This window comes from Oenanthe melanoleuca, chromosome 24 (genome assembly GCF_029582105.1).
Source record: "Oenanthe melanoleuca isolate GR-GAL-2019-014 chromosome 24, OMel1.0, whole genome shotgun sequence".
NCBI lineage: Eukaryota > Metazoa > Chordata > Aves > Passeriformes > Muscicapidae > Oenanthe > Oenanthe melanoleuca.
The window spans coordinates 2494-28907 of NC_079357.1; the positions used below are offsets into that span (position 1 = coordinate 2494).

At 54.4% G+C, this 26414-nt stretch overlaps 2 protein-coding genes across 13 annotated transcripts; both read right to left on the bottom strand.

The window, feature by feature from the left end:
• Positions 1 to 3524: 3524 nt before the first annotated feature.
• On the bottom strand, positions 3525 to 6186 carry LOC130262558 (zinc finger protein 239-like). 4 transcript variants are annotated; one of them, XM_056509802.1, is made up of 3 exons: positions 5647 to 6186; positions 5141 to 5183; positions 3525 to 4953 (listed from the first exon to the last, which is right to left on the bottom strand). In XM_056509802.1, the coding sequence occupies exons 1-3, from the start codon at positions 6169 to 6171 to the stop codon at positions 4049 to 4051; spliced, it is 1473 nt and encodes a 490-aa protein (XP_056365777.1). In that variant the 5' UTR covers positions 6172 to 6186; the 3' UTR covers positions 3525 to 4048. The 4 variants fall into 4 exon arrangements, with proteins under 4 accessions (XP_056365777.1, XP_056365780.1, XP_056365778.1 ...); XM_056509805.1 differs by having other exon boundaries at positions 5141 to 5239; positions 5647 to 6051; XM_056509803.1 differs by having other exon boundaries at positions 5141 to 5266; positions 5647 to 6051.
• A 3572-nt stretch (positions 6187 to 9758) lies between these two features.
• CENPA (centromere protein A) lies at positions 9759 to 18454 on the bottom strand. 9 transcript variants are annotated; one of them, XM_056509814.1, is made up of 7 exons: positions 17095 to 17182; positions 16365 to 16457; positions 13000 to 13256; positions 12777 to 12904; positions 12259 to 12350; positions 10998 to 11075; positions 9759 to 10368 (listed from the first exon to the last, which is right to left on the bottom strand). In XM_056509814.1, exons 4-7 carry the CDS (start codon positions 12850 to 12852, stop codon positions 10231 to 10233), a joined length of 384 nt encoding a protein of 127 aa, XP_056365789.1. In that variant the 5' UTR covers positions 12853 to 12904; positions 13000 to 13256; positions 16365 to 16457; positions 17095 to 17182; the 3' UTR covers positions 9759 to 10230. The 9 variants fall into 9 exon arrangements, with proteins under 9 accessions (XP_056365789.1, XP_056365788.1, XP_056365792.1 ...); XM_056509813.1 differs by having other exon boundaries at positions 12777 to 12908; XM_056509817.1 differs by lacking the exons at positions 16365 to 16457; positions 17095 to 17182 and adding an exon at positions 13485 to 14680 and having other exon boundaries at positions 12777 to 12908.
• Positions 18455 to 26414: the final 7960 nt, after the last annotated feature.

Here is a 26414-nt window from a genome sequence, read left to right on the forward strand (position 1 = left end):
ACCAGTGGCCTCTAGTGTAGTCCCAGTCACTCCCTATATGATCCCAGTCTCTTCCACCAGGGTCCCAGTCACACCTAGTTGCCCTCAGTGTAGACCCAGTCACTCCCACTTGCTCCCAGTTGTCTCCAGCACGGTTCCAGTTGTCTCCAGCATGGTCCCTGTTTCTCCCAGTGTGGTGTCTGTCACCCCCAGTAGGGTTACAGACACTCCCAATATATCCCAGTTGCCTTCAGCATGCTTGGAGTCATTCGCAGTCACTCCCAGTATGATCCCTGTAGGATCCCAGGAGAGCCCAATCACTTCCAGCAGGAGCCCAAAGCTCATGGAACACCTGGAGGACCCACCCAGAGGAGGGTCCCTACAAGTTCTCTGGCTGCAGGAAGAGCCCCAACGAACAGAGGTCCCACCAGAACCACCACCCGAAGCAGGAGGTGGTGACAGCTCTGCAGCGTGGGGCCCCAGGACCACCAGGGGAGCCCCAGGCCAACACCCCAGCAAGTGGCTCACACAGCCCCTCACCATCCCCAAAAGCTCACTCTTGGGATCCCTCATCCCTCTCTGCAGTCCCCCCTCCAACATCTCCAGACCTCTTGGAAGAGCCCAAAGGGTTGGAAGTGCCTAAATCACTGCTGAAGTGCCTGAACTGCTGCCAGCTGTGGATGTTCCTGTCCACAAACGTCTCCTGGGCAGTGCCATGAGGGACTGGAAAGGGGTTTAGGGCATCCTGAGGGGATTGGAAGGAGGTTTGATGGCTCTTGAGGTCATTTGTGGTTCTGGGCAGGAGTTTAGGAGGTGTTGGAGGGCTCTGTGGGGAAGTTTTGGAAGTTCTGGAAGGGCTGTGTGGCTTCGAGAGAATTTGGGTGAGTCTTGGGAAAGATGGGAAAGAGTTTTGATGGGTCCTGGAGCCATTTCTATGGCATGGAGTGGTTTGTGGTGAGGGGGTGGCTGGAATCCATGGGGTGGTTTGAGGGGGCTGGGAGTGGCTGTTGGGCTGCGAGGGGGTTTTAGGCCTTTAGTCATGACCCCCCAGATCCCCAAAGCTGCCACCAGACCCCACCCCCAAGGTGCTGCAGGTGGACAGGGGATCCATGCTGAGGTTTGTCTCCCTGGCACCGTGGGAGTGAGGGGGGATCCCCAGAGACCGTGTGTGACCACCGCCCCCACCCATCCAGGTCACTCCTTTTTCCCTCCCACAGGGCTCCTGACCCAGCTCCTGCTGCCCTCAGGAGGGAATTTGGGGAGGGGGCAGAGGGGGTGCGCAGCCCCTGCAGGAGTATGGCCCCAGCCCAGCCCCTTTGTTCAGCTGAGCTTGGGGCTGCAGGAGGAAGAGGCCGAGGGGAAGCAGATCCTGCAGGTGGGACAGTGCTTGGGCTCAGGGCAAGGTCCTGCCCTGCATACCTGGCTCAGGTGTGACCCTGCCCTGGGAAGGGAGTGGAATATTGCCATCCCCACAGATCCTGTTCCCAAAATCCCACACTTGGGATCCCTCATCCCTCTCCGCAGTCCCCCCTCCAACATCTCCAGGCCTCTGAGAGGAGCGCAAAGGGAGGGAATTTCCCACCCAGGGTCCCCAATAGCCCGGTTTGGATCTGCAGCCCCCAGTTTTCCCAGTTTCCCTCTCCTTTTCCTCGGGCTGGGTTCCCCCCGCCCCCAGCGGGAGGGAGCAGCCGAGAACCCCATGCTGCCCATCCCGACCTGTCCCGGCTCCATCCCTGCTCCTGCCACAGACTGTGGGGGCTTCGGGAGCGGGGCAGGAGCAGTGGGGATGGGGGAGCGGTGATGGAGAAACAGCAGGAGAAGAGCTGGAGGGATAAAGACAAGGAGGAGGAGCGGTGATGGAAGAGCAACAGGAAGCGGAGGAGGAGTGGAAGGAAGAGCTGGGATAGAGGAGGAGGAACTGGAAGCAGAGGGACCACGCGGTCCAGTCCTCACTGTGTCCGCAGCTCTCTTGCGCCCTGGGGCATTGTCCCTCCCTTCTCACAGGTGACCGCGGAGGGGGAGCTCGCCCAAATATCCTGGAGGCTCCGTGGACGGGGATATTTTTTGGGGGGATGAGATTTTTTGCGCTTGAAGGACTCCAAAGCTAAGCCACAAATGCCCCTTGGGGAGACTTTGGAGGGTTCCCGGGAAGTTGTTTATTCCTGTGGGCTATGGGGGCAGGAGAGGGGAGAATACAGGGACACCGAAATGTGCAGTCCAGAGAGGGGAGACCCCAGGATTCAGCCTGGGGACAGGGGAACACCCTGGCGAGGGGTAACCCTGCTTCCTGCAGCCTGGAGCAGAGACAGGGGAAATGGGACTGCCGGGACCCCAAGAGCCCGAACATGGCTAAGGAGGAGACCAGAGAGGGGGAGCCAGGGAGCCCCCAGGGGCGGAAGGGGAACGCCCCAGCAGCACAGAGAAGGGGGAGCCCCAGAAGCCCAAGATTGGAAGAGCAGAGAGGAGGGACTCTAGGGATTCCTGGGACCCCTGCCAGCCTGGAGAGGGTGGGGACCCCAGAGAGAACCCAAAAAAGTACCACAAGCAAGAAAGTGCTCAAGTTTGGGGAAAAGAATGGAAAAGGGGTGGAAAGAAGCCAAAAGAGGAGGAAGGGAACCGAAATAAGGGGAAAGGAAACAAAATAAGGGGGAAGGACCCAAAAGAAGGTAAAAGACACAATACAGAGAAGTATCCAAAACAGAGGGAAAGTGTCCAAAATAGGGGCAAAGACCCAAAATCAGAGGAGAAAGGGTTTCATGGGGTGTCACAGGGTGTCATGGTGTGTTCCTACCTGTGCCAGGGCGGGTGCAGACACTCAGCACAAGGAGCAGCCATAGAAACATCCTGAGGGACATGGGGACACCCTGCAGGACACGGGCCTGGGACCTCAGGGACCTAGGCCATGCCAGGGGTGGGGAACAGGAAAATAGGATGAGAGACAGGGGCACACAGAGGGGTGAGAGGGAGCCATAGTGGAGGACGGGGACAAACGGAGTGGAGGGGGCACAATGCCACCAGGACACACAGCAAGGGACAATGTCGCCACACGTGTGGGGGTCGTGCCACTAGGACACCTCTGGTGACAACCTGAGTGGGGCCATGTGACATTGCTGGTGGCACTGACCATTGCCCCGTCCCTAGAGATGGTAGGGCTCCCTGGGACACTCTGGTGGCTGTCACTTGCTTCCACCCACTTTGTCACCAACTGAACAAGTCCTGATAACAACTTGTCAACAACCCTCCCATCCTGGTGGGTGGTGACATTCAGCTGGATCACTGTGGTGGTGACAGTGGGGATGTGATGGCAGGAACTGCATTGGGCAGCACTTCACCATTGCCGAGATGAAGGTGCTGGTGACATAGTGGTGGCACAGGTGGTGGCATTGATGTCCCAGTTCATGTCACCACACACGTCCCCTCATGTCCACAGCTAGGCCTGTGTCCCCATCCATGTTTATGTCCCCATGAAAAAGCTGTGTCCTCTCATGTCCCCATCCATGACCTCACCCATGTCCTTGTCCGCAACATCTCTCAATCCACGCCTTACTTCAACATCTTTATTTTTACCCCAATTTCAGGCTTTCAAAAGGATGAACAGAAACCTTTCAGTTTCAAGGCCAAAACAAAAGGCCACATGCTTGGCTGGGTGGGAAGAAACTCTTCGGAGCGGTTTCCACCCCACTGTCTACAAAATCCTGGGTTTTACCCTAGTCTCTTCCCATCTGGCTGTGGAAGATGCCCGTGGGCCAGAGAGGAAGACCTCCAAGGCCATCCAGTGTTACTTCATGCCACCAGAAGACACAAAAAGTGAGATTTTTCTAAGGTCAGAAATCAATAAATGTGCTCTCCACAATGGATTTCTGATGTTGATCTGTGGATGTGTTCAGGTGCTTAAGGGAAGCTACGAGACCATGGAGCCCCCCCAGCCAGGTGTCTTCCCAACATGGATGACCAGCACTCTGCCCACTGGGGGTCACTGGGGATCATCCAGTGCGGATCCTGCCATGGAGATGGAGCAGGAGCAGAGCACGAAGCTCTTTCCGCACTCGGGGAACTTGCAGTGCTTCCCTTAGTGGAGACTCCGTTGGTGTTGGGTCAAGGTAGAGCTCTGTGAGAAGCTTTTCCCACACACAGGACACACATAGGGCCTCTCCCCAGTGTGGACGCGCTGGTGCTTGACAAAGTTGGAGCTGTGCCTGAAGGTCTTCCCACATTTGGGGCAGAAGAAGGGCTTCTCCTCTGTGTGAATGCGATAGTGACTGAGGAGACTGGAGCTGGTCAGAAACCTCTTGCTGCATTTATCACACTCATAGAGCTGTTCCCCTGTGTGGATCCTTCGGTGGACAATCAGTTCAGAGCTTGTCCTGAAGCACTTCCCACACTGGCCACACTCGTAGGGCCACTCCCCAGTGTGGATACGCAGGTGGGAGACAAGGCGGCAGTTGTGTTTGAAGCCCTTCCCACATTTGGGGCAGCGGAAGGGCTTCTCCTCTGTGTGAATGCGCTGATGCATGACAAGATTGGAGCTGGTCTGAAACCTCTTCCCGCATTTATCACACTCATAGGGCCTCTCCCCAGTGTGGATCATCTGATGGCGGGTCAGTTTGAATCTCGTACTGAAGCTCTTCCCACACTCCCCGCACTCGTAGGGCCGTTCCCCCACGTGAATTCTCCAGTGGCAGATCAGGGAGGATCTTTTGCTGAAGCTCTTCCCACATTCCGAGCACTTGTGGGGCTTCTCCCCATCATGAAGCTGCTGATGGACCCCCAGCTCCGAGCTCTGGCTGCAGGTCTGTCCGCTTCTCTGGCCCTTGGTGGGCGTTTCCTCCTCGGATATCCAAGATCCCGTGAGGGATCTCTGGGGCTGTTCCTCCCCGTTGGATTCCTGCGCCATGGAGCCACTGTAAACGGCCTCTTCTACGAGGTTCTGCTGCGGGGATTTGTCCTCCCTGGTCTCCATCCTTAGCTCCTTGTCTGGGGGAGGAAGGACAAAGAGAGGATGGGATTTACCTCCGCGCCAGAGGGAAGGGGAAGGGCAAGGAGATCCCCCGATTTGTCCCTGTCAAGATGGCGTCGGCAGCGGCGTTGTGTTTCAGCCGGAGCCGTGCTGGGCTGGGAGATGAAGCAGGACACAGGGGGAAAGGGGCACTGACTTCCTCACCTGCCTGGGGCTCCGTAGGCGTGTTCCTTTTCCTCACGTCTTCCTTCTCCATCGTGTCAAGGTTTGGGAATGGAAATCCAGTTTTGGGGTAAACAAGAGCTGAGCGCGTTGGGTTTGATGTTGGCGCTGCCCGAGGGCAGCTGGTGAAGTCAGCGCTCCTTTCAGCCTCGGGGGGCCCGGAGCCCGCTCAGCACCAACCTCCCGCACCCCTCCAGGCTGCCGGGGGTCCCCCGGCTCCGGGATCGCCCCTCTGCGCTCTCCCCGCTCCGGGGCTCTCGCGTTCCCCCCCCCGGATCTGCCGGGGATCCCCAGAGCCGATATCGCCCCCTCCCCGCCGGTACCGGGCGATCGCAACGTGGGACCCCCCCCCGCCAAGATCCTTCCCGGGGCACTTCCGGCTCGGCTTTGGGGTCCTGCAAGATCCAAACATCCCCTGGCCCGCAAAAAAAACCCTCCCGGAGCCACACCCATGATCGATTCGGGGCGAGCTCCCCCTCCGTCCTCACCTGCGGATTCCGGGGGCAGGTTTGATGCCGGCGGAGCTGTGACCTCAGCGGGAGGGCGGGGGAAGTCGTCCGGTTCTGCTGCTGCGGCTCTTCCTCCCCTCCTCCCTCTCCTCCGCTCCCAGCCCGGCCCGGGCAGGCGCCGACACCCAAAAGCAGCCGCACTCTGCCTTGGGGGGTTTCAAAGTGGCTGCGGCCCCCGCGGCGCTGGGAGTGATCCTGGGAGCACTGGGAATGACAGAGAGAGCAGCGGCAGCGATCCTGAGAGTACCTGGAAGGAACTGGGAGCTCTCTCCTGCCAGTGCCGCTTCTACTGGGAGCACTGGGAGGGAACTGGGAGCAAAGAGGGCCCGGAAGGGGCCATAGCCGTCGGTGGGCGTGGCCAGAGCGGAGGGCGTGGTTATGCAAATCCAGGATCGCGCGCTGGGATTGGTGGGCGGAAGCAGCGCGGGGTTTCCGTGGTCCGTGAGGGCCGCGGGCGGGGAGGGACCGGGAATGGGGACTGGGATAGGGACAGCCCCGTGTCATCCCCTGGGGCCGAGGAGGGACAAGGGGAGGAGCCAGGGACTGGACTGTCGCACCGTGACCGTGCTGAATTGGGAACTCGGGCAGGGGTGTCTCATTTTCGGTCCCCCACCCCCCCGGGGGTTCGTCTCGTTCTGTTCTGGGGGGGATCAGTCAGCACCCCCTGTACCCCTCCGGTAGCTCCCAGTACTGCCAGTAAACGCAGTGCCTCCCCGTACCGCCAGACCCAGGCCAGGGGCTTTATCCTTATCCTGGTTTGTTGTCCAACTCCAGTCCCAGTGCCAGTGCTCGCTCCCAGTGCCGAGCCCCAGTCCTTGTGTGCATTGTCCAGTCCCAATCTCCACCCCATGTCCAGCTGCTGTGCCATGATGCAAAGCACTGTCCCAGGTGGCTTCCAGCCGCAGTGACAGTGTCTAGACTCAGTTCCCAGACCCTGTTCCCAGAGCCACGATGCTTGACCTTTGTGATAATTGATAAATTATTTGTGTTAATCATAGAAGTTTTGGAGTTTGTATAAACCAGAATACTTAAAATACGAAAAGAACATGGACCTAGATAAAGGGAAATATATGATTAAACCCACTCTATTTAAATCCCTCTGTTATGAATATTGTGTATACCAGTTTGTAAAAGAAAAAAAAAAAAGGGGGTTTCCATAGTCTGAAAGGTTTTTTGCAGAATCAGATTTCCTGCCTTTGTGTAATCAATTGCAACCTGAAAGAGTTTGCAGAATCAGATTTCCTGCCTTTGTGTAATTAATCACAAACTATCTGCTAAAGATCAGGCTTCCTATTTCTGTTTTTTATCTACCAAGACCAGATGGTTACGTGACCAATTGTCCGAAGAGCTGTCCCACAGAAGTTTACCTTGCAGAATTATTACAACAAAACAATAACAATTATTGATGACTACAAGGAAAACCATCCTATAAAAAGGGAGCTGCAAACCAAGTTCGGTGGAAGCATGGAGTGGGCAGTGGCCCCTCACGTTTTCCCCAGCATGCTGCTTGTTCTGTCTGTATAAAATAAACCAATCTAAATTTTGCTGAATATCGAGACTTTGTTTCTCATTTATAATAGCTTGGTATGGGGCCCCGGGCATGGCTGGGGAACAGCATGAAGGGTTTCATGGGAGATAGGACACAAGGAATGGAATATGGGATGTGGGATATGGGGCACAGGACATTGGGCACAGGACATGGCACATGACTTTGAGCATGGCACAGGACATGGGACACAGGGCACAGGACATGGGACGCAGGGTACCTGCCCCAGCCTGTGACCCAAGGGTCCCTGTGCCCACACATGCCCCACATCACCTGCCACCCCCAGGCAGCACCACCATGTTTTCACTGGGGTCCCTCCTGCCTACCAGGTACAGGTTAGTGGCCCTGGACATGGCCCTTTTGGTGCAGGTCCTCCTCCACCACGAGCCCTGGGTACACTGTGGGGTCAGGAGGTGCCACCCTAGTACCCCAGGGGACACTCCTGATGTCCCCACTCACCTCCTCATCCCTGCCCAGTGGCATAGGTGTCCATCCACCAGCGAGAACTGGGACATGTCTCACATGGTGGCATTGAGCGGCACCAGTGCCACTGGCTGCGATGTCCCCAAGGGGGTCACTGAGGGGGCAGAACAGGGTGTGGGTTCCCACAGTGTCCCTGTCACCCACAGGGGGTTGTGTGGACTGACTGTGCCACCAGGCGTGCCAGGATGAGGTGGCCATGGAGATGCCACCATGAGCATGGCAGCGCCAGGGGACATATGTCCGTGGGGTGGCAATGCCGGCAGGTGTGGCAGTGTGTGGGGACCTGGGAGTGACAGGAGGGACCAGGTACCCCAGGGGGCTATGCCAGGCCAGCACCTCCCACCCCTGGCCTTCGTCCTCGAGAAGGTGACTCAGGGACACCAAAAGGAAGAGTTGGGGACACGGTGGTTTTGGGACATGGAGGTCCTCAGGCTTATGGAGGTGATTTGGGACACCAGGGGTGTGAGTGAGTGGGTGCTCACCGCCCACGTGCTGCCTTTTCACCCTGGAGCTCGGCCAGCTCAGCCAAGAGCCTCAGGAGATGGGTGATTTACTCGTGGCTTCTTGGAAAGACCATTCCTGCCCTTGGAAGAGGCTGCCCTGTAGAGCCTGTAATATATGTTATGATGTAATTTGTGTTAGTTTATAAATTAATGTGAAATAAATAAAACAACAAAGAAACTTGGAAACCAGAAACCGGGGAGGGAAGAGCAGGGATTGCCTCGTAGCAACACTGTAACTGCCAACAAAAGGTGGAGAACACAAATTAGCAAGTTAATAGAAGTAGCCTCGGCAGAGATAGCCCTTTCAGAAACTGTCAGGAAACACCCAAGCGATGAACACCCGACAAGTATCGACAATTCAGATAACCAGAGCCATCAGGAAAGCTACATCTCAAAGCCTGCTTCTCATAAACCAAGATCTACATTCACCAAAATTCATCGCTTCCCAGACATGGTTTTGTCCGACCCAACCCAGAGAAAAAAAACTACATGAATATGCGAAGCAGAGAAAAGACCTCTGCTCCAGGCAGGAAAACCTGTATAAAAACTGGGCAGAGCAAGGCGGTGTTGTGAACACTGGGGGATCCGATGTGACAGAGTTCAGATCAGAGTGTGTTCACCCAGCGTCGAACCCGGGCTTGGCGCTGTCCCTTTTTGATTGTGGCTATCGAGGACCGTATTTCGGTCGCGAAATAAATTATGGCTTATTTGATTATATTTAATTCGGCTGGATCTCTTTATTATTTATAACAGGCCTATCAGATTTCCTGGGCTCTTTCACCCTTCAGAGCTGCTGCCACTGCTGCCACCTGGTTCAGGACCCTGAGTTCATCAAAGTCTTCTCCTCTGGAGCCCCAGCTCTGTGCTTTGCTGCTGGCCTCAGTCCCTGCCCCTCGGTGCCTGGGACCCCACTATTTCCTGGTTGTGGCAGCCCAGGCTGGCACTGATGAGCGCATCCCTGACCAGCTCTTCCCTGTGGGCTGGGACCAGGCCCCCGTGAGCATCCCCCTATTCCCCTACCAGGCAGCTCTGCTTAAACATCATTCCAAGATTCTCCATGCTGTTGGAACCCTTTGCTTTGCCTGGCCACGAATGCCAGGGCAGTTGCCATTCCCCATGGGAACCTGCTCACTGGCCTGGAGACCCCTCCAGGCTGCCCCCAGAGCTCTTTTGCCAACTCTCCCTGAAATGCCCAAGGAGTTTCTAAACTGCCAAGACAGTGTCCTCACTTTCTGACCCCTCACACAAGTCAACTTAACCTTTGCCCATGTTGTTGAGGATCTCCATGTATCCCAGCTGCTCTTCACACCTCCCATCCTTATCCTCCCTGATATTCCCTCTGGCAGAGCATCTCCCCTCCCACTGCATTCCACCACCACTCAGGCACAGCCTTCCAAATAATTCAGGGATGTTTTTGGCTCAGAAAAAAATAATGTAGGCAGCTTCTGAGCTCAAAATAAGCAATTTTGGGTTGTTAGAGCCCCCCTTCCTATGAGTTCTCCCCTCCAGAGTTCCGCCCTCAACCCCAAATCTCCCCCATCTTTCCCAGCAACAGCACCTAGAGGTTGCAAACATTTATTAATTATTGAGGTGCACCAGGACTGGGTAGGTTCCCAATAGGGTGGAGGTCCTGGGTAGGCTTTCCTGGGACTGGCATGCTGGTGAGGGTGTCCCAGGGGGATGGATCATGGGTAGGGGTCCTCAGTAATCTGAGGGGTGCTGGACTAAGGAAAGAGACCTCCACCCTGGGATGGGTCTCTGAAGGGGTTGTTGAGGATCCTGAGGTGGGGATCCAATGGGAGGAGTCTATGCAGTGGGTCCACCTGAGTGGTCTAGGGGAGGTGGATCCCAAATCAGATTAGGCATGTCAGGAGAGGGCCCTACCTTGAGGGACCCTATGGAGGGGTCTCAGTATGATGGTCCCATGGGAGGTCCCAGTGAGATTAGGGGTGTGAGATTGTCAGGAGAGAGCCCCAGCGTGGGGGTCCTGGCACAGGGGTCTGTGTGGAGGGGCTCAGGGGGAGTCCCCATTCACATGCCCCCCCCCCCCTCAAGTCCCCGCAGGCGCCGGGCCAGCTGCAGATCCTTGGGGTACAGGGTGACTCGGCGGGCGTGCAGCGAGCACAGGTACCCATCTTCCATCAGCCGCACGACAAAGGCCTCTGTCGCCTGTGTCCCAAAAACAGGGGGGGGGTCCCCAACGGCCCCAGCATGCCCCAACCCCCACAGTTCCCCCCAGGAGTAGCGACCCCCCCCAAAACACAGCCCCAGGGGCCAGGGTCCCTCCAAACTCACCCATGGGCGGCTGGGGGAACTGAAACACCCTGCCCTGTAAATGTGTGAGGGGGGACCAACACCCAGTGACCCATCCCCATTCCCTAACAGATCCCGGGAATATGGGACCCACCCCAGCATCCAGAGGTCTCCCAGAGACCCTCTCAACATCATGGAACCCTGTCCCAGAACCCATAAACCCCCTACCAGCCCATGGAGACCCTCCTAGAATATCCCTCAGCTCCCATCAGACACCTCCAACAAACCTCTCAGCCCCATTCAAGCACCCAAAGACCTTCCTGGACCTCCCCAGCTCCCTAGAGACATCCCCAGCACCCACAGACCCCCCTGCAGAACCCCCAGAACCCCTTTTCCCAACCTCCATGGAAATCTCAGCACCCATGACTTCCTCCTCTGTCCCCTCCCCACCCCTCTAAGCCCCCTGGACACCCCCACAGCACCTATAGGACCCCTCCAGCCCCTCTGTGACCCCCCTGCACCACGCTGGGCCCCCCAACCCCTACCTCCTGCAGTGCCAGCAGGGCCATGCGCTGCCAGCGGTAATCCACCCCTCGGGTGAAGAGCAGGCAGATCTCCCGCACCTGCGGCAGCGATGGGGGCACATGAGGGCATCGGGGCCACAGCGAGGGGGGAACATTGGGACAACATGGAGCGGATATGCGAGCATTGGGGACCCTGGGCTGGGGCCACCACCCTGGCAACACCCTAGAGACATGGAGACACTGCCCTGGGGACATCCCAGAGACCTGGGAACATCCTTGTTGTCACCCCGGACCCTTTGGGGACACCCCAGGGACAGGAACACTGGCAACAGGATGGGGATACACTGGAGAGTGGGGAATGTGGGAACACCCTGTGGAGATGCCAGGTAGAAGGTGGGGGGGAAGCACCACTCTGGGAACATCTTGGGAATGTTCTTCAGGCATGGGAACACAGGGACACACTCCTGTGTCCCAGTGGGACGGGGGGACAGTGCCAGCACAGGGGAAGGGGCACAGGGAACACCCGATCCATGCAGCCTCTGAAGGTGGCGGGACACAAGGATGTCTGGAACCACAGAAGGACATTGGGGGATATGCAAGGATGTTGGGGGAGGAAAGGCCCACCATGTCTTGAGGATGGGGAGGACAAGGACATGGGGAGGGCTGCAAAAGGGTTGAGGGGGGGCCCTGGGGGAAGGGGGTGGTCCTGAGGAGTCCCAGGGGGAGATTTGTGGGTCTGGGGGGTAACTTGGTGAGTCTGGAGGGGGTTGGAGGGTCCCAATGGAAGTTTGGGATAGGAGTCCTCCAAGGGGAGGTTGGAGGGCTTCAGGTTGGCTTCAGGGGTCGCAGGGTGGATTTCGGGGTTGGATTTGAAGGGGTCCCAGGGATTGTTTGAAGGGTTCCAGTAGATATTTGGGGTAGTCCTGTGGGGAGCTGAAGGGTTCCAGGGTGGATTTGAACACTGTGGGGAAGGTTGCAGGGTCCAAAAGGGTTGACCTAGGGTGTCCTGGGATGAATTTGGGGATCCCAGGAGAGGAGATCCAGAGTGGTTCAGGAGATCCCAGAGAATGTTGGAGACCTTGGAGTGGATTTTTGGGGCGGGGTCTTGGAGGGATTTGAGGGTCCCAAGGTAGATTTTCTGGGTATCTGAGATGATCTGTGTGGTCCCAGGGGAGTTTGGGAGTCCAAAGAGAATGTTGGGGGTGTTCCGTAGAGGAAATCTAGGTGTCTATGGATTTTAGGGTGCAGGAGTGCTCATTTTGGGATGTGGGGGAGTTCTCACCAGGCGGGCGAAGGGGCCAGGGCGCAGCAGCAGGCGGGTACTGCTCTGATACTTGCGGATCTCCTGCAATGCCCGCTGACCCGGGCGGCGTCCTGGGGGGGCATTGAATGGGGCTTTCTGGGGACTTCTGAAGATATGTTTGGGCAGGGGGCTCTAGGGGATCTGTGGGGAACTATTGGGGCCGGGGGGACAGGGCGGAGCTGTGGGGGTTATAAGGGATCTATAAAGTCTGGGGAGGACATTACAGGTATGAGGGATCTATAGGGAGCTACACTGATGGCCGATACAGGGGAGGTATAGGGGACGGGGACTATGGGGGGTTATAGGGGAGAGGGAGTCTGTGGTGCCTATAGGTAATGGAAACGTATAGGGCACAGGGTGGCGCGGGGGAGAACAATGGGGAGGAGGGTCCATAAGGGGAGCGCTACAGTGGGGTCCCTAGGAGTGCTCTGGAAGGGGGCTCGATGTGGGAGGTGCTCAGGGGGTGTCCGCAAGGGGAATCCCCGCCCCGCACTCACTGCGTGCCCGCGGCGTTGGCGCTGGGGGCGCCGGGGGGGGCCTGCGCCGTCTCGGTGTGGGCTTCGGGCGGGGCATGCTCGGGCCGCGGGGTCAGGGCGAGTGCGGGCGCCGGCGGGGCTGGAGGGACCTGGCTGCCGGGGAAGGCCGGGTCAGGGCGGACCCGGTGCCCAGGGACCTCCCGCCACTCCCGGGTCCCCTCGAGCGCCCCCGCCCGTGACTCACCGCCGCCACGCCGTTCAAACCTCCCGCCGCTCCGCGCCGCTCGGGGCGTCACTTCCTCTCGTGCGGTCAGCGCCACCGGACCCCGCCCCTCGACGCTGCCGCGGCGGCCGCGCGCTCATTAGCATAAATCTGCATGGCCCTGCCCCCAGCGCCCCGCCCCTCGCTGCTCCTGGGGCAGTCTCTCGTCCTAGTGTCATCCCAGTCACTTCCCGGCTGGTTCCCGTTGCTCCCGGTTATCCGTGTGGTTCCAGCTACTCCTAGAATGATCCCAGTATGATTCCAGTCTCCTCCCATATCATTCTAGTGCTTTCCAGTCACTCCCAGTGTGAGTCCAGTATGATCACAACGACTCCCAGTATGATACCTCTTACACCCCTAATGGTCCCAGTCAATTCCTTTTCCTACTAGAATGATCTCACTATGATCCCAGTCACTCCCAGTATGATACCAGTTGCCCCCAGTGTGGTTTCACACACAGTACGAACCCAGCATGGTTCCAGCTGTCCCCTGTATGATCCTAGTTGCCCCAGCTGTGGTCCCAGTACCCCCAACATGGTTTTAGCATCTTCCATTTGCTCCCAGTGTGTCTTCAGTTGGTCCCAACATGGTCGCAGTAGCTCCCTGTGCCTCCCGTATCCAGCAGGGGTCAGTCAAGGGTTATAACTGTCCATGAAATCCATTTGGAGAAGCAGATTGGGGCATTAGTGAACCCATGATGACCCAGGTGGGCTCTGGCTCTTAAGGGCATTGCCTCACAGACGTCCCAGTATACTCTCAGTTCTCCTGGTGGGCCACCACACCCCTCATTTAAATCCATCAAGCCCCATTTGACCCCATCAAGCCTCCCAGTTGCCCCTAGTTGTCCACCCAGTTGCCCCTCAGTTCTTTAAGTGGGTCATCACACCCCCAATTTGACACCATCAAATCTCCCAGTTTCTAATACTAGACATCCCAGTTGTCCCCCTAGATCTTCCAGTTCATGCCAGTGGGCCACCACACACCCATTTAACAGAATCACTGAGGTTGAAAAATCCCTCCAAGACTGAATCCAACCTCTGACCAACTTCCCCTTATGACTTGACCATCCCATTAAGTGTCATATCTAGTTGTTTCTTGAACACCTCCAGGGATGGAGATGCCAAACCTCCCTGGGCAGCCCCTTCCAATTCCTGACAACCTTTTCCTTGAAGAAATTCTTCCTGATGTCTAACCTGAACCTCCCCTGGCACAGCTTCAAGCCATTTCCTCTTGTCCTGTCTCTCTTCCCTGGGAGCAGAGCCTGACCCTTCTGGCTGCCCCCTCCCTGTCAGGGAGTTGTGCAGAGCCAGAAGGTCCCCCTGAGCCTCCTTTTCTCCAGGCTGAGCCCTTCCATCTCCCTCAGCTGCTCTTGGTGCTCCAGCCCCTTCCCTTCCTCCAGCTCTGTTCCCTTTCCTGGACATGCTCCAGCCCCTCAATGTCTCTCTTGCAGTGAGGGATCAGAAATGGGCACGGGACTCAAGGTGGGGCCTCCAATCACTGCCCTGGTCCTGTTGGCCACACTATGACTGATCCAGGGCCTTCTTGTCTACCTGGGCACACATTGGCTCAAATTCAGCTGGCTGCCAACCAGCAGCCCCAAATTCCTTTCTGTGGAGCAGCTCTCAAGCCATTCCTTTCCCAGCTCATGGAACATTCCATGAGTTTGTTGTGACCCAACACTTGGCTTTTTTGACCCTCACACCATTGTCCTTAACCCATTGATCCAGCCTGTCGTGATCCCTCTGCAGAGCTTCCTGCCTTTCAGCAGATCCACACTTCCTCCCAAGTTGGTGTGATCTGTGAACCTCCTGAGGGTGCCCTCAATCCCCTTGTCCAAGCCACAGATGGAGATGTTGAACAGGACCAAAGCCAACACTGAGCCCTGGGGAACCCTGGTCAGTGCCCAGCCCCAGCTGGCTGTAGCCCCATTCCCACTCCTCCTTGGCCTGGTCACCAGCCATGTCTCTCCCAGTGAGAGGCACCTATCCCAGCTGGGAGCTGCAGGTGCTCCAGGAGATGCAGGGAGATGAAGGCAGCGCCAAAGTCTTTGCTGAGCTTCAGGCAGACACACCCACACATGTCCAACACCCACTGGGGCTACCTGGGCACAGCAGGACATCAGGTGAGTCAGGCAGGATCTGCCTTTCCCAAGCTCTGGCTGTTCCCAATGCCCTGGTGTTCCTGTCCACACCATGGGTTCCCCCCAGGGAATCTGTTCCAGGGCTGTCTCACCACCACGGCCTGAAATTTGCTGGATCCTTCTGGCCCTGGTCTCAGTGGCTCCCAATCGCCTCCAGTATGGTTTGAGTCATTCCCTGTATGATCCTAGTCACTCCCACTAGTATGATCCCAGCATGGTCCCAGTTGCTCCCATTCAGCCCCAGTATGATTGCCCTTACTTGCTGTCACTCTCCAGCATGGTTCCAGTTGTTCCCTGTAGGATCCTAGTTGCCCCTGGGGAGCGGCCAGGGGCACTCAGGGCTCAGGGAGCCCCTGGGGAGCAGCCGGGGGCGCTCAAGGCTCAGGGCTCATGCCTGGCTCTGGCCGCGCTCCCAGCGCCGCGGGGCGCAATGGGAACTGCAGTCCGGCCCCAAAGGTGTTCTACAGGGCCCCGCGGCATTTCGGGAGTTGTAGTCCAGAAAGCGAGTAAACTGGCGCAAGCCAACAGTCAGTTGGAGGCGGGAGCGTCCCAGGGATTTTGGGGGGCTCCGGAGGAGTTTCTGAGGCACCTCATGAACCCCCACAGCGTTCTTAGGGGCGGGGCAACACCAGAATGCCCTGGCGCCATGTCAGCCGTGAGGGTGAAGAAGACAGGTGAGCCCTGGCCCCACGGGTTCGGGGTTCCCTGCCCCGATACACTCAGTAACCCCCCAGACACCCCTATAGACTTCCTAGTCCTCACAGACCCCCCAGCCCTGTCCTGGGATCCCCAAAACATCACACAGACCCCCAGACTCTTAAAGACCCCCAGAACCCAAGGGTTCCTGCAAACCCCTTTCTGGACCCCCAACATCTTCTGCAGACCTCCCCCAACACCCATAGAGTGTCCCCCCAAATCCCACAGATTTCTTCCGGACCCCCTATAGAGACCTAGGGCCTATCAAACCATTCCCAATTTCCAGCGCTCCCCATGCATCCCCCAAACCTCTTCTGCAGCCTCAGAGCTCCTCCAAACACCCCAAAGATCCTCAGGGACCCCCCCAGAGACACCCAGCACCTCAGCAACACCCTCCTTCGAGCCCCCAGAACCCCCCAAATGCTCTTGGGGACATATGGGGGGGGGGAGGGGATTGGGGCAATCCCAAAGGTAGGGGAGGTAAAGGAGACGATTCTGGGGGTCTCCACACCTCCCTTGTGCAATTTTGGGGTGTCACTGCTTTATTGGTCCCACCATGGGTTGGGGGTGCACAGGTGGGCATTCCAGGAGAGTCTCGATGGCCCTGGGGGGAGAAGGGAGAGCAAAGGAGGGATTAGAGGGACCTGGGAGAGGCACAGTGGCAGACCCCTGAAATTTGGGGGTGGGGGTGTCCTACCGAAGGCGTCCCCTTATGGCCCGGTGGTGGCATCGCAGCATCCACAGGAGGGGGTCCCCCAGAGGGCCTGGGGGGGTCTGAATGTCACAGGGGTGGCAGTCCCACAAGTGTTCCCCCAGCCCCACAAGGGACTTCCCAAGCCACAAGTGCCTCCCCAACCCACAAGTGCCCCCTCAGCCCATCAAGTGATCCCTGACCCACAAGTGGCCCTCACCTCCCCCACCAAGTGACCACTCCTGGCCCACAAAAGCACCTCCTGGCCCATCATTGACCCCCTGGCCCACAAGGCCACCCCCAGCCCCATCAGTGAACCCCCATGACCCTCAAGTGCCCCTGACCCACAAGTGCCCCCCATGATCCTCAAGTGACTCCCCCATGACCCACAAATGCCTCCATGATCCTCAAGTGACTCCCGCATGACCCACAAGTGCCCCCATGATCCTCAAGTGACTCCCGCATGACCCACAAGTGCCCCCATGATCCTCAAGTGACCCCCAGCTTTCAAGTGACCCCATGACCCACAAGAGCTCCTCTGGTTCCTCACCCAGTGGCTGCTGCAATGGCGCCCCCTGTAGGGCATCACCGGCACTGCTCTGGATTGGCTGTGGGGCCTTGCAGGGGTCACATGACTCCAAGCCTGGCGCTCCCCGGCACAGGAGCTCAGGATGCGCCTCACTTACTGGCCGCAGGGTATCCTGGAAGTCATGTGACTTCCCATATGGTGCACACTGCAGAGCTCCGAGGCAGTCGTGTAACTCCCAAAATGGCTCATGCCGCAAGGGCTCATGGGACTCTTGCTTCCCACGGAGTGGCGCCCCTTGGTGCGCAGATGCACAACAGCTGCTGCTTTGCCACAGGGCCTCATGGGAGTCACGTGACTGTAAGTATCCTGACCCCTGCAGGGTATCCAGTGAGCTGCTCCTCATTGGCCAGTGGGCCTTGTGGGAGTCATGTGACCTCCAACATGGCTCCTGCCAGAAGGGTTCCTGGGAGACAGCCTGGGCTGCAGACGCCCCCTGCTGCTTGCGGAAGTGTCTCCTGATCGGCCATTGGGCCTCAGAGGGGTCACGTGACTCCCAGGGCGCTAGGCCCTGCCGGGCCCCGTGTTGATCACGTGACCTCCCCCGTGGCACTCCTTGCAGGGCGCCCTGGGGAGCAGCAGAGCCCAGAAGGGTCCCGCCCAGCAGGGGCGTGTCCAGCGCTGGCTCCGCCCGTCGGCACCTCCTCGAGCGCCATTGAATGAGGACGTCATCGAGCATGGAGCTCGAGGGGGCGGAGCCAAACAGAGGCCCCGCCCTCTCTGGCCCGCGGGAGCGAGGCCTGAGCAGGGCCTGGCTGGGGGGAAGAGAGCGTTTAGGGAGGAGGGGTGAGGAGCCCCAAAATACTGACCCTGCTCTGCCCCCCGCGGGACTGGTGCTCTCGGGAGAAATCTGAGGGCTTGCGGGACGCACTTACGGGCAGAATGGGGGTCCAGGGCATCACCTGGGACCGGGTGGGATAGTTTGGGGTCCCTGAGGTGCTCTTGGGGAATACTGGGGCAAGGGAGGGAATTGGGAGGCACTCAGAAGTGTGAAGCGACATTTGGGGGTCTGGGGAGCCCTTGGAGTCCGGGACAACACTGAAGGAACGGGGGAGCCGACTGGGGTCCGCAGGGGGCACCTGGAGTTACCGAGGGGTACTTGAGGCCGGGCTGCTCTCTCACCTCCTTTGCACCAGACGCTCCGTTCGCTGCTCCAGGCTGAGCCTCTGCGGCGGGGATGCGGGGAGTGACGCGGGTCCCCGCGAGCCCCCCAAATTCCCCTCCGGGATCCCCCAAGTCCCCCCTCTGTCCCCTCCGGACCCCTCAGACCTCACCCGCTCCATCGCCCGCGCTCTCGTTTGGTCTCGCCTGCGCGCTCCGATCCGGGCGCTGATTGGTTAAGGGCGGGGACGGGCGGGCACTGCGGCCAATGGGAGGCGGGGGCGGGGAAGGCGGGAAGCGGTGGCGCGCAGCTCGGCGAAGGAGGTGGGGGGGGGTCCGTGTCGGGGTGATCGGGGTTCCCGAAGGGTCTGGGGGCGCTGAGGGAGTCCCTGCAGGACGTGTGGGGTCCGTGCAGGGGTTTGCGGGTCTGAGGCCGCCGAGAGACGCCCAGGGAGTTTTGGGGGTCACTGGGGTGGTTTTGCGGTCCCCAGAGATGTTGTTTGGAATTCCCAGGGAAAGGTTTGGGGAGGTTGGTGTGGTTCTGGGGGGGTAGAGGGGGTTTGGCGGTCCAAGGGGATCGAGGGGGTCTCCATGTGGTTTGGGAGGTTCTTGGGTTTGTTAAAGTGGCAGAGAGCTTGTATCCCGCTGACAGAGACCCCCAGTCTCCCCCACTGATCCCCCAAATCTCCCCTAGAAACTCCCAACCCTCCCAGGGACCCCCAAACCCCGACAGGAATCTTTCAGCTCCCCATAGATCCATAAGTCCGTCCAAGGGAATGATACTAAAACTGGCTCGAAAATAAAAATTTCTAACACAATTTGAAGCATTAGAAAGCAGGCATTCTTTGTCTGTGCAGGACACACTGAAGGATTTCTCCTATAATCTGATGTGTGTGGTGAAACTTTACAACAGGGTATGGTCCTGGAAGGACCACAAACGGGTCTCTGGTGATTATATTCACTGAATGCTTCCATATTACAGGTGACCTTTCCTTGAACGTTTTCCTTGGGGCTATGCTGTTGCTTCTTGTTATATAATTTATTATATATAATTTTTTGGGGATATTTATGGGGATAGTTTTTGAGTTTTTTGGGTGTTTTTTTGTTTTTTTTTTTTTTTTTTTCTCACCTTTGGCTGCCAGATTATGGTGATTTTGGAAGGTTTTTTTGGGGTGTTTTTAGGGGGGTTTTATGGGAATTTTTTTTTGGCGTTTAGGCAATTTTCGGGTTTTTTTTGGGGGTAATTTTTTGGGGTGTTTTGGGGAATTTATTTGGAAATTTTGGGGGATTTTTTTTTTTTTTTTCGTAATTTTTTGGGGGTTTTTGGTAATTTTTGGGGCTATTTTTGGGGTGTTTTTGGCTGTTTTTTTGGGTAGTTTTATGGGCTTTTTTCTCACCTTTGGCTGCAATGTCCAGCTGATTTTTGGGGGTTTGTTTGGGGATTTTTTTTGAAAATTTGGTAATTTTTTTGGGAAAGTTTCTTCAGGGTTTTTTGGTAATTTTTTGGGGTTTTTGGTAATTTTTTGGGGATTTTTTGTAATGTTTTTTGTTAATTTTTTTAGATGTTTTTTTTCTTCACCTTTGGCCGCCAGCTGCAGGCGGTTTTTTGGTAACTTTTTGGGGTTTTTTTGTAATTTTTGGGAGTTTTTTGGGGATGTTTTGGTAAATTTTTGGGGATATTTTTTGGATGATTTTGGGTTTTTTTCTCTAACCTTTAGTTGCCAGGTCCAGGTGGTTTTTGGGTGTTTTTTGGGGGATATTTTTGGTAATTTTGGGGGATTTTTCGGGGAATTTTTTTTTGGTTTTTGGTAATTTTTGGGGCTATTTTTCCAGTGTTTTTTGGGTTTTTTTCTCACCTTTGGCTGCCAGGTTATGGTAATTTTTGGGGGTTTTTTAAGTAATTTTGGGGGGTTTTAGGGAATTTATTTGTAATCTTGAAGGGAATTTTTTGGGGATTTTTTTTGGGGGGTTTTTGGTAATTCTCGGTGTTGTCTCTGTAATTTTTAGGGTATTTTTTTTTTTTTTTTTTTTTTTTTTTTCGTTTGCCCACGCAAGCATTTTGGGGACCAGCTTGTGGCTGCACAGAGCTCCTCTGGCTCTCTCTCTGGGAAGTCTAAGCTACCCTGCTCTATTTCTAAAGGGGTGCTAAAGCACAAACGCACTGGGCTCATTCACACCACCTAACGCAAAGACAAGGGAGGGAGGGAGGATGGGAGGGGAAGACGGTCCCAGAAGAGGGAGCGAGCTCCGTGCAGCCAAAGGGCTCCCTACTGCTCAGTGGGAGACAAAAGCATCAGACCTGCACCGCACCGCGGGGAGGGCACAGGGGCCTCGACGCGCTGAGGCGCTTCAGGGCTGCTACGAGGACAAAGGCTGTGACGCGCCCCGAGTACAGGGGGTCACGCTGGCCGGGGGCCAGCAGGAGGCAGAAAGCTGCCACGGCTGGGAAAAAGCCCTGCCCCGCTTACAGGGCGGCCGGGCTGGGGGCTCGGGGAGCTCCGTTTCCCCCCTCAGGTGCAGAGAAAAGGGGCTCTCACCCTCCTTACAGGGGTGCCCCTCTCTCCAGGCAGCCAAAGGAGCACAACGGCAAAAGGCCAACCAGAGCAAAGACGCAGCCCTGCACGCAGGGAGGTCGCCCAGCACAAGCAAAGTCAGCCGCGGCACCCTGAAGGTGCCCTGGCCGTGCCACCAAGGCCTTTTGCCCAGAGGGCCTCTCGTGCTCCTTCTTCTGCTCCGAGCTCGCTCTTGCCTCGCCGTTCCACTCTTGACCTCGAAGCTGCTGCTCATCCAGCTTGCCCCTCGGCTTCTGTTAATGGACGACAATGCACTTAGACCTGACAAGCTCCAGCTGAAGTGCCTGGCACCCAACAGCTCTACAGGCTGAGTCTGAAACCACCCCATGCCAAATATTAGGAGTTGGTCTTGCACAGTATTCCTTTTTGTCATGGTTTTTGTAATGATCACTCCGTGTGTGTACACCCCCCTCAGCTCATCCAGAATGATTAGCAGAAGACATTTGCCTCTGCTTTTACATGGCTCTTTTACATTAACTTTTAATGAATATGTTTTTTTCGCTAACTTCACTGTAATCACTCCTAGTTGAATATATTTTAGTACAATACAATGCTTTTGTTTATGAGCGTCACGGGTTGGAGACAACTCTCATTAAGATCCTTTTGTATATTTGTTACTGACATAAAATCAGTAAGTTCATATGAATATATGCAGTTGGCAAACCTTTACCCTCAAAGAGAAAATTTTATAAAGGTCCAGTTAGACATCTAAAATCTTTTAAATATACACTGTTTAAATATAAACTGTTTAAATATAAACTGTTGACTGGGTTCTTCTCTGAGTAGTTTATAAACCAATGGGGTCATGTTTGACCCTTATGACACAGAAGAAAGGCTTTTCTAATAGATTTTGTCTGCAGCTCCCACTCTGCCACAACAATAGCCTTCTAAAATATCCCAGGATTTCAGCTAAAGACGTCACCTCTTTCCCTTCTAAGTTATCCCAGATTTTCTGTCAAAGATGATGCCTTTAACTGCTGTGTTACAACAGATTTGCCCTTAAATGTGCTCATTTTTCCTCTCTAAATTACTGCAAATTTGCCTTTGAAAAAAAGCACTAATTTGTTTCACGTATGTTACCTCAGGTTTTCTAACAAGAAAGGGACTTTGGACCATCCTAAAAACTGCCTCTGATTTTGCCTCCAATAGGTTTCCTAGCTGTGTCCAATACATCACCTACAATTTTATCGCAAAAATATTTGCTCTCTGCCTCACACACTTGCATAGATTTTCCCCTCAAAATATCTTCTACAGATTAACATATATTTTGCTCCTAAAATGTTCTATACCACAGAGATTACTTACAATTCTACTTTCATTCACCCTCTTTTAGATTACTTGAGATTTCAATATTCCTTCTGGCCCTTCAATATTACCTCTGGTTTTATCACAAAATTTTCCCTGCACATCCAACCCAAATTTTACCTCAGACACTTCCTCAACAGAAAAAAACAATACTCTTGTCTGGAGATCCCTTCTGATTTTCCTACAAAAAATATCTCCTCCATGTCCTCCACACATAACAGCAGCTTTTGTGCCCACAGTGCTCAATTCTGCCCCAAAATGTTCATTGCGTGCCCTACAGGTGACGCCAGGGAATTCCAGCATTCCTCCTCCATCAGCTTCATGCTGCCCCTCTGATTTCTCAGTGTTATGAATAAATCCTTCAGAGAAAGTTTTACCCTGCTCCCGGCTGCACGGGACGGCTGACCCCGCTCCTGTCCACGCGGGACGGCTGCCCCCAATCCCGATCCAGCTCCCTGCTCCTGTCTCCTCCAAATTATTCCCCGGTATGGCTTAGTTAACAACATTTATTCTGATAGAGGCCCACACTTCATCTCCCAAATTCTACACAGGGTCATTGAGGCACTGGGGATGAAATGGAGGCTACATACTCCATGGCACCCCCAGAGCTCTGGAAGAGTAGAAAGAATGAACAAAACTTTAAAGAATGTATTAACTAAATTAATTGAAGAAACGCAAATGAGTTGGCTCAGGCGTTTACCCCTTACCCTTTTACGTATCCAGACAAGACCTCGTTCTGACATAGGGGTTTCCCCTTCTGAAATGATGTTCGGGCTTCCCTTTCTAATAACTCCCTTCAGCTCAGGGGATTACTTAGAAGGGGAAGTTGCCACCCAAGAATATTTAAAAGCCACTGGGAAAACATTAGAGGGTCTCAGACCTCTCCCCTTGACACAGATGCTCACCAGATTAGCCCAGGGGATTGGGTTCTTATTAAATCTTGGAACAACACCCCCTTAACCCCTAAATTTGAAGGTCCCTTCCAGGTACTACTGACTACACACACTGCCGTGCGGACTCAGGAGCAAGGCTGGACACACATCTCCCGGATTAAGGGACCAATTTCACCTCCCAGCAGTGAACTAGACCCTGTAACACCACCGCCAGATGCTTCTAAATGGACTGCTATCCTGGACCCCAAAAACCTCAGAATCACTTTAAAAAGGAAACCAAAGGATAGTTAAGAGATTCTTATAAAAGACTAACTGAATAGTTTCATTTTTTATTTAGAAGAAGGTTCACGTGCAAGTTAGCATTATGTTATGTTCCTACTTGTTTTGATATTTGTTGCTGTTGTTTTAGTAGTTTAAAGTTAAAAATCACAAAAGTTGGCTAAGTTCAGTATGACTGTTGCATGTCTTCCCTGATAACTGACCAAAGTTTTAAAAGGTTTATATATATTTCTATATATACATATATATATATACACACACATATATATATATATTCTTCTCCAATTTCTAAGACACTACTTAGTCCTTTATTAAATTTAGCCCTCAAACCAGGTTCCAGTCCTAGCATAAGAACAATTCTCCTACAGAGTATTTTCTAAGAGCCACTAACTTAACAGAACTGGGGGAAAACAAAGTGACTCTGGGAAGCTGCTATCTGCCCTAAAGGAATCTCCATTCCCAAGAGGCATGACCAGGTGAGATCAAAAATGGTTGTTCATACCGGACTCTTGGAAGGGCTGATGTTGGCCATGCTTATAAATAACTTTGTAGAGAGTGAAGAAACGGCGTGCACTAAGTGTTACCATCCTCTCTATGATGAAGAAAGTCTTGGGTCTCTAATAAGAGTTCATACCAATATAAATCCCAGTTGTTTTAACCATTCTCAAATAACCACCTGTCAAGAAGGTGGGAAAGTTTATTGGATTGCAAGAAACACAGCCTCATTTCAGCAGCGTTTACTTGGAGAGTGCCCTGTAGGAGAAACTTCGTTTTGTTTTGAGCATGAGGCAAGTCGAGGGGAACTAACTGACCTGATAAAGGAAAGGCAATTGGTCATGGCAACTAAGAAAGAAAATAAGCTAGAGATACCTGTGGGAAAGAATCTATTCATAGATTTAGTTGAAAGAATCAGTAAAGAATTAAATATAACCAATTGTTGGATTTGTGGGAATACCCAAATGTCGGAGATTTAGCCTTGGGAAGGAATTAGTGTAGGACCCCTGGAAATATTAAAATGGAAACAAACAGGGCAAACACTTCAAATACCAGAACAAAGAAGAAAAGAAGAACAGTGGAACTTAAAATCTAGGGTAATCGGAGAAGAATGTATTAAAAGAACAGGGAACAAATATACAACTTTTGTAGGGAAAATGGCCTGTAAAAGGTACTTAATAATAAAAAGTTCAGGTACAAAGTGGATACCTCAAGAACCCAATCAGTACTGGTCAACTGAAAAAAAGGAGAGAGGATGCATTTATCATGAAGGGTATAACCTACATGAACGTGCTGAGAAAAAAATAAACCCCTTCTGGGGAATAAAAGAACTATCAAAATATTGGGAGTGTGCTACAGAGACAAATGAGACATTTTGGGAAGCCCCCAAACGTTTATTTTGGATATGTGGGGATACTGCACACACTAACCTTCTTGGAGATTGGACAGGGAGCTGCACCATAGGAGTTATTAAGCCTGCCTTTTTCCTACTCTCAAAAGAGTTAGGATCAAATTTAGGAATTCCCCTGTACAATGATTTGAAAAGAGTTGGACAGAAAAAAAGAGGCATTATTGACATGGGAAGTAGCCAGAAGTGGAAAGGGGAAGTCTGGACCCCAGAGCGAATAATCAAGGTCTACAGACCAGCAACCTGGGCACAAGACGTATCCTGGGGATACTGTACCCCAATCTATATGTTAAACAGGATCATCTGACTCCAAGCAGTATTGGAAGTTATATCAAATCAAACAGCCCTCGCTCTAGATCACATCACTGAGTAGTTAGCCCAAACCAGATCTGTAGTCTACCAAATTCAGCTTGCAGAAGATTACCTATTAGCAGACGAGGGTGGAATCTGTGGAAAATTTAATTCATCAGAAGTTTGTTTAGAAATAGATAACAAAAGCGAAGTAATAAAAAATATTTCTAAGGAAATACAAAAAATAGCATATGTGGGTACCCAGGAATGGACTCCTCTAGTAGACACCAGCTGGTGGGATGACTTCTGGTCCTTTAAGAAACAATGGTGGAAAAAGGCAGCCTTTCTTGTTGTGAGTGCAATTATAAGCTTTTTATTCTTACCATGCTTACTCCCTTGTCTAATCAAAATAATAACCTCCACGATACAAGCCAGCATCCCTGAAATAGCTGATCAGAAAAAAACCAAAATCATGATGATGGAAAGCCAGGGGCAAGAGCATAAGTTTGCAAAAGAAATTTATAATCAATACCAAAAATTAAGAAAGTTTTATTCCCGAGAAACTGAAACTTCAAATTGATGCGGGCTAAGCCCGATCAAAAAGAAAGAGCAGGGACTGTTATGAATAAATCCTTCAGATAAAGTTTTACCCTGCTCCCCGCTCCTGTCCGCGCGGGACGGAACTGAACAATTTCTCCTCCTCCGTGTCGCCTTTTGGGAGCAGCAGCGGTGTGCGCGGCCGTTCGGGTTCCCTGCCCAGAGCTGATCTCTAATAAAGGCCTTATAAAGGAGCAAGTCTCCTGGCCGATTTATTTCACTCAGCACTTCCCCTCGCAGTGCAGTCCCGTGATGGCCGCCCTCCACCCCGCCTCCATGTCTCCCACGCAGGGGTTGCCCCATGGTATTCCCCGGGCGGGGGATGGAGCCCCGCGCGGGGCCGCGCTGACAGGCGGAAACAGAGGGTTTAAGTCCGCGCCGCCGTGGCTCGGCTGAGCGGGGCCGGGCCGAGCGGGGCGGGGCCGGGGCCGCCGCACCGGAGCGGGAGACGGCGGCCGCCCGACGGGAACCCCCCTGCCCTTCCCGTGTCACTCAGGGCGCACCCGCATCTCCCCGCAGTAACCCTCACGCCCCCTCAGCGGCACACTGTCTGCCCTCGCCTCATTTACAGGCAAGGTATCCCGTGCCTCTCAGAGAAGCTCACGGATCCTCAGGATAACCAGAGGCACCTGCGTGCTCCAAACGACCTCTGCTTTCCCTCAGCAACAAGCAGCGCCCACACCACCCATTCAGTGACCCTCACGCCCCCTCAGCAACGCCTGAATCCCCGCTGCCGCGTGAGGGGAGCGGCCCCGCCCCGCCCCGCCCCGTCCACATGGCGGACACCTCGCGAATGAGTTACCGCCCCTGCGCCTCACGCGCCGCTGCACTGCTGCACAGCGA

What these genes read in the sequence shown, in the direction of transcription:
- LOC130262558 (XM_056509802.1), bottom strand. Translation starts at nt 6,171, where the DNA reads ATGACACGGGGCTGTCCCTATCCCAGTCCCCATTCCCGGTCCCTCCCC. An exon ending in CCTGCCCCCGGAATCCGCAG is followed by an intron (nt 5,184 to 5,646) that starts GTGAGGACGGAG and finishes ACGATGGAGAAG; the next exon opens with GAAGACGTGAGGAAAAGGAA. An exon ending in GCCTACGGAGCCCCAGGCAG is followed by an intron (nt 4,954 to 5,140) that starts GTGAGGAAGTCA and finishes TTCCTCCCCCAG; the next exon opens with ACAAGGAGCTAAGGATGGAG.
- CENPA (XM_056509808.1), bottom strand. Translation starts at nt 18,413, where the DNA reads ATGGAGCGGGTGAGGTCTGAGGGGTCCGGAGGGGACAGAGGGGGGACT. An exon ending in GCCATTGCAGCAGCCACTGG is followed by an intron (nt 16,618 to 17,094) that starts GTGAGGAACCAG and finishes AGACCCCCCCAG; the next exon opens with GCCCTCTGGGGGACCCCCTC. An exon ending in GCCATAAGGGGACGCCTTCG is followed by an intron (nt 16,458 to 16,550) that starts GTAGGACACCCC and finishes TTCTCCCCCCAG; the next exon opens with GGCCATCGAGACTCTCCTGG.